Here is a 7,373-nt window from a genome sequence, read left to right as displayed (position 1 = left end):
GCCACTTAGCTCTAATCTACTTTTTTGTATTTAAAGCAAAATGAGACAGACAATACCGAAAAAGACGACGATAATCGACACTTTATTCTTCAAACACCAACAATTCCGACAAAAACGACGATCAAAAACGACATAAAAAACCAAGGAGATCAACAAAATTCGACAGAAAACTATGTTTCTTGCGTCAATGTCTTCGCATTTTCTCAACCCCGGGTAACTGGGAGGCGACTTATGCGACTGACCAGCTGAATGTAACCCTTAAAAAGTTTCTTTTCAGATTTTGTTACATAATTCAGTTGTCCTGTAGTATCTATAATAGTTGTCCAACTCTTTAAAATTTTAATTTGGAATTTTCCTTGAATTTGAGATTCTGTAGACAAAATAAACGGCCGCGCTTATAGCTTAATTAAGGTCCCTGTTAATAATTAGATAATGCTTTCCAGTGTTTCTTAAATTTTGCCCGGGTGATTATTTAATCTTTCTTATCTCTCTGTGGAACTTTTTTTTCCATGATCGCTTATTGTGTCTTTCTTATAATTCCATGTTAATTTTTTCAAAAACTCTTCTCTATGGAAGACTTTTCGAGAACTTTTTTCAAACGTTTGACTGTGCTCTTCCTGAAATCACAGCGGTTTCCAAAACTATCGATGAAACAACTCGATAGCTCTGTTTCAATAGTAGAAAATGGTTCAATCATTGCATTGGATTTTACATATCACGACTATACAATTATGAACAGTTCAATCAACTAAAATGGTGTGATTAAAAAAGAACCGCTGTGTTGACCCTACAAAAAAGATTGAATGTGATTGCACACACTTTTGCTTGTAATAATGTCACAAAGAGAAAACACGAGAAAACCGAATGAAAATGGGCCAATACCTAAAAATCAATCAACTTTTGCAAAACCTTGTAGTATCAAGGCCAGAAAATCAAAACTAAGCCCGTAAAACCGCAATAAATTTTAAATTTTAATTCAGTAGAAACTAGGCTACAAGTTTTATAGTGGCTTCATCTTCTTTGGTTTCTGCTGTAGAAAGACTGAAAACGTTTAAAAACAAACGTTCCTTTTTGAAAGATGCAAATCTAGAGCTGTAACCATACGTTAAAGTAAAAATGAGGCTTCAACAAGCTGTGATCGGGAGAGATGATCTACAGATCTAATTCTAATTAATACTATAGAACTCTTATTGTCCTTCGGTATTTTATGACATCTCTTTGGTTTTATCATCTTGCCAAAACTTCTTTTTCGACTTTTTCTGGTGCCTTTAAAATTAGAACTCCCAGAGATTTAAATTGAATTCAGATTTTTTGACCGAGAAACAAAATCAGTAGCTTCGAGGACTTCTAAGTCTCGGCGAAAGATTACCTGGATCCTATTTCTGAGTGAGTACTGATTAGACTGAAATAAGATGTTAAAAAAACTCACTGAAACGCACTTGAAATAAGGCCCAAGGAATTGGATATGGATCCAAACCTGCATTCGGAGGCGTTATCAAAACTTGTACTGCTTCCAAGGGTATCAGATGAACTACAAGCTCTTAATCCGGCGATTCAAGGAATTCTCGGTCATGGCAAAACTTTTAACTTTCTGACCAACAACAATTTCAAAGGAATTCTTATTCGAGTAACACCGCACTCCAATAAATTGATATTTTCTCAAAATGTTTCCTATGGATGTATCTATATTCCAGCACCAAATTTCGATCGAATCATAATAATTAAAAACGTCAGTGACCTCTCAAGAGACGATTCGGTAAATCAAATAACACATGCAGTTCTACATCAAGTGCAAAAATTGCACCATGTTGTCTCTGATGAAATCAAGAGAGATTCAGGCACAACACCTGAGAAAGTTCCCGTGCATCTAATTGTTTCCCTCACTGGTAAGATTAAGAAAACAGCGAATTTTAAAGCTTTAAAGCTCTCACTCCAATCATCGCTGCTCAAATCAATCGACTTTTCGTCAGGTCAACTTTTAATTAACGTTGAATTTTTGACCGAAAATGAAATGGTATCTGAAATTCGCAGAAAGATTCAGATATCTGCTTCGATATCAGACACGTGTTGTCATGTTAGTCAATATTATGCAAGTTTTCATCTAGAAGGAACCTATCAGCTGAAGAAAACTGCAATGAGATTTTTAAATTCCCAGCCTTCTACTCTTGATAACGTTGACAAAGTTACCGAAACGTTTCAATTTTTTTTCCCAAAACGATTAGAAATGCTGTATACAGTGCCAGAATTGAACCAACTTTCTGACAATTTGCTTTACTATACAAACGATGAAGGCGAACTGGGTCATTTGTCGGACTATGGTGCCTACATGGGAGAAGTAGTGCTGTTTTTCCAACAGTTAATCAGGAAACTTTATTATAAATCCGGAGTTCTTCTCAAAAGTTTCACAAACAGACATTTGGAATCGATTATCGATCCCGCGTACATTCAACCCCAAAATTTTGAAATGGACTGGATCTACCTTGGAAGTGACAAAATAGTAGTGTTCGAAGTTGGGCTGTCCGAAAACTCCAGAAGTTCAAAAACTTCGATCAAAAACAAAATCAATCAATGCCTAACAAAAATTATTCCACAAATGCAGCTGATCTTGTATTCGATACACAAGGCTTTTCAGCAGGGCAAAAACTTTACCTGGAGGCTGTTCCAAGAAAATTTCAACGAAAAACTGAAAGTTTGCATTTATTTCCCTCAATTAAGTGAAGACGCCCTCTGGCAGAATGTGGAACAATTAAAACACGAAATGGAAGCAACAAATCAACAAATATCGCAGCTTAAACAGTCTGCGGATAATTTTTGGAACGTTTCGATTCAACAACGAAATTTTATAACCGACAATTTGGTGTTTCTAGTCTCGTGTGATAGCGCCAATTCATTGAAGTTAAAGAAAATTGACGCCAATTTTGAAATAGTTGACTGCAACGAGTCAGTTGAAAGTATATTCAAATCATCCGCCAAATCATCTGATGGGAATCTTTTCAGCTACGCTTGCTCACTGTTCGCAGTTGCATCTCTTAATTATCTTGACCCGGTAGATTGCAGTGCTCGAAATAACACTGCTTTAGATGTTGACGAGCGATATTTTTCCTCATTCGAAAAATGGAGAAAGCGCAAGGGAATCTTAATAAGCGACCAGTTTAAGTTCGTGCTGAGTCCACAGCAGCACAGAATATTACGAGAGGTGGACAAAACTCACTTAGTGATTACAGGTCAACCAGGCAGTGGTAAGACAACCCTCCTTTTAGCAAAATGCGAACAAATGGCCTCATGGGACGAAATTGATAAGTTTCTCTTTCTTTATGACATCGATAAATCAGTTTTCAGAAAACAACTTGAGAGACTAATACACGCCAGCTGCAGCACGATCCTGACTAACAAGCTAAATATCCTAGGCATAACATATGGTGGTGAAGATCCAATCGACCAAATTTTTCAAAGCTTCGGAGTCAAATCTTTCGAAGTAGCAATAGTCAATTTTTTGTCTTAGAGATTTTTCGCCTTTGCCAATGAACTCTGATGCCCGGGTTGACCATCATAAATAAACCGTATATACTGAACATGTAAGCTTGGCAACCATATACCTGACCATACGCCAATTCAAGCTAAGGCTGAAAAAGCGTAAAATCTTTAGACATATTTTTGTGATGAGAATTATATGTTGAAACTTTGGAAAAATTTCCAGCTCATTGTTTTTTGAAAACCAGGTATGATCTTAAACGTTTATGGTCCCATTGATGACCCCTTATGGCGAATATTAAGTTTTCCGAAAACCAATTTTAACCAAATTCTGGTCAATATTTCATCTTCTAAAATTGATTATAAATATTTTGCAGAAATATTGTTGTTAATCAAAGGCCATAAAAGTTTACGGTCTAGATAAAGTCGCCAAGGTTTTTTTTCTGAAATTTGAATTTTGATTAGCAAACAAATTATAGAAACGATATATAGAAGAGAGGTTACAATTGATATTGAACTTCTAGATAGATCTATTAAAAAGGGATCATGCCCCAGGCGAGAGTGGTTGGATATATTGCAAGATTCTGGCAGATTCTTTCAAGAAATTGTTATCTTAAAAGATCTGACAGAAAAACGGTAATCTTGCAAGATCTGCCACAAAAATGGTTATCATGCAAAATTCTTGCGAAGACAACAGAGTTCGTTCCGGTCGAGCTACGATTTGATTGGCGGATTTTGTTCACTTTTTTAACATTATTTTCTGATCAACCTAATAGAATCTCGGTAGGTCAGCTTTCATTAGAAACGTTTTTTTAATTAATTTAAATTAATTTAAATTACTTAATTTAATTTATTTAAATTACAGAAATTAATTTAAATTACTTTTGATTTTTAATTAAGAAATTTTATTTTTTTAGAATTAATTTTATTTGAATCTCTTAAAGCAGTTCTCTATACTAAACCAGTTATCCAAGTAAAAATGCTACTGAAACTTTGTATATTTGCACTTTCAGTCGGAATTTGACTACTTTTTAATACTCTGGCAAACAAACAAGCTACCACGGACATTTAGCTTAGAACATATCTTATCGTGTGCAATTCAGACAGAAAGAAAAATGGTTATCTGGTAAGATTCTGGCAGAATGAATGGTTATCTTGCAAGAATCTGGCAGAATGAATGGTTATCTTGCAAGATTCTGGCATATTTTGCCAGTATCTTTCAAGATAACAACTCCAAATCGACTGGGGTGGATTTTGGAACTCGAAAAACTTTTTTTGAAAAACTTAGCAACTATGGTATGATCAATCAATAAAATTTTTGTAGGGCGTGTACGGAACCATTTATGGCTATTGGAGAGAGGCAGTTTTGAAATTTCAAACCCGCAAATGCAGGATGACAAATTCAATAATCGCGAATATTTATAATTCAAATGCAAACTCGAAGAATAGAAGAATAGAACGATTTTCAGATTTTCTTTTCAAGTTTTTGGTTTCAATTTTTGGTTTTTTGTCGTTGGAACGTCTTTAATTGGTTTCTGTTCCAATGCCATCAAAAAAACAATGTGGGAAACTTGCTTCTTCATTGATTGAAGTGTATGCTTTTTACCAGTTTTAACATTGCAAAATTGTATTGCTAAAGCAGTCAGTGAATGAACTAATACAGAAATTTAAAGCTGAAATCAGTAGTTTAGCAAACTTTTCTTTGTTTTCATTAGTTTTTTCAATGGTAGTTGCAAATATGGTATTTCTGATTTTAGGCCTCTTTCTAAGCAAACTATTTTACTCATTTATCAAACATTGACTAACCGAGTTCTTGACAAAAACTTTGGAAAAAATCACTTGAAACTGTTTTCTTAAATTTTTTTCTTTAGGTATTGGAAAATCAGCCCCTCCCTCCGATGAGCTCCACATCTGTTATTACTTTTTTCTTTTACCAGAACTCATAATACCTCTCTTTACAGACAAAAATAGAAGTTTTGTTTTATACCTAGTATAATACCTATTAATATACCTTGTATTATACCTAGTTATTATACCTTGTATAATAACTAATTACAAGTTTTTAAAAACTTATTAACCTTTTTATGTTGATGTAAACCAATGCATAACTCAAAATTGACTACAACAGAGAGCAGTAGTAATGTTTGACGAGGTCTCAAGTTTCAATGATTATTCGTTTTTGGGGAAATTTATCGATTGCAAATGTTGCTGGATTGCATTGACAGAAACTGGATCCAATGAGGATCAAAACAAAAGAGGATTTCCCAGTTCTTTTCATCACAAAAATCTTAATGTTTTGTTTCGAAGTGCAACTCATATCAGCACTGCTTCGAACAGGCACATTGATAAAAAAAACCAAATGTTGCCATTCCCAGCAGAGGTTGTAAAAGTGCCTGGATGTTTTACGGCCAGTCAACTAAACATCGAGTGCAAAACAATCCAAAGAGTTGACGAGTACTATTTAGACAAACAAAAAAATTGTGTTGGTTTAGAATTTTTCTTATGCGATAAATATCCCGGTTTTATAGGAGATCAATTCTTAAACCGGTTGCTGTTAATCATTTTTGACCAACAGTTCTCTCAAGATGAGCTGAGAAGATTAAAAAAATCATGGAATGCCTCCGATGTGGTTCATTGCGATCGTTCTGAGAACGTGGATATAATCTCTGGATCAGAATTTCAATCGGTTGTCATTTTCATGAAAGCTTCTTTAACTACAATAGATGCACTCAATATGGCTGTTTGCAGAGCACAATATGAAGTTGGTGTAATTGTATTCAAAGACATAGCAAAGTGGGACGAAGAGGAGGAACTGGAAGCTTATCTATATTCTTTAAAATTTGATCACGTTAGAGTTTATAGACAGTTCATGTCAGATCCGCCCACTAACAGGGGTTGGTTGAGTCCCCGAGATGACGATAGAACTCAATGGGAGTGGTGGCTTAAGAAACTGGAGATCTTCATGACAGGAAGAGAAGAGGATGTGGTTAAAATATTCAAAGCGCAACCGGTTTATGTTAGGATTCAACTCTCAGCTGCCTTTCCAAGTCTATTCAAATTTCCCACAAAACAAAACAGCGCTTTACCACGTAAGTTGTTCCGACCCAAAATTGCTCCCTGTGTATTTACTGAAGAACACTGATCATAATGCTACAATCCTGCCGATTCCTTAACGTTACGTTTAACAGATCTATTTGCGAAAAACTAAGTGTTCAGATTTTGTTAACTAAAATCATTGTCAGTACACCAAAGCTTCAAATTCAGTTAGTCGCATAAAATTATCAAGTAGCTATCGAAGTAGTGCATAAAAGGGGGCAATGAAACACTCAGCGCTAACGCACATTCGTTTTGTTATCCCCCTTTTATCCACTACTATAGTAATTTGTACTACTACGATAGAGCCACGAAGCACTCTACTATATACCCGTCATCTGCGAATCAGTCTCCTTTATACATGAATTTTTAAAACTATCATTTCTTGTCACACCTAGTAAAATCGACAAATATCGAGATAAGCTGGTAATTATCCATTATCAGACGGATTGTTCAAGTTCTATCCGCAATATCTTCAGTGGACGTATCCCAGATATATAGTGTAACTAGTGAGACTGTGTAACAAGCACGTAAAACCAAATTGTGAAAACAACTTGAACAAAAAAACCAACTGAACTCTGGTAAAGAAAAGTTGTTTGTGCTTATTTCTTGTTTTTTATCCTCATATAGATTATATTATAAGTTATACTTGTATACATGTTCTTTGAATTGGTTTCTAGTATGGCCACACCAATCTCTATCGAGATAGTTACATAATGTATACTTCTCCGATCTAAACTTATAGTAAGAAATCTGTTTGTGAACTTAACATATAATGCATTTTTTATATAAATCTGGATCATTTTAAC

The 7,373-nt window shown here is 34.8% G+C and overlaps 1 protein-coding gene across 1 annotated transcript; it reads left to right on the top strand.

Annotated features, from left to right (window-relative positions):
* Nucleotides 1-2,224: 2,224 nt before the first annotated feature.
* Nucleotides 2,225-6,560, top strand: LOC142356378 (uncharacterized; the record flags this gene model as incomplete). Its single annotated transcript, XM_075408303.1, has 2 exons — nucleotides 2,225-3,475; nucleotides 5,600-6,560. Coding segments are annotated over exons 1-2 (2,212 nt in total), but the record flags the coding sequence as incomplete, so codon positions are not given.
* Nucleotides 6,561-7,373: the final 813 nt, after the last annotated feature.

This window comes from Convolutriloba macropyga, unplaced genomic scaffold, assembly GCF_964194025.1.
Source record: "Convolutriloba macropyga unplaced genomic scaffold, txConMacr16.3 SCAFFOLD_5130, whole genome shotgun sequence".
Lineage (NCBI taxonomy): Eukaryota > Metazoa > Xenacoelomorpha > Acoela > Convolutidae > Convolutriloba > Convolutriloba macropyga.
The sequence above is the reverse complement of the archived record's forward strand: the minus strand, read 5'-3'. Positions and strand labels throughout refer to the sequence as shown.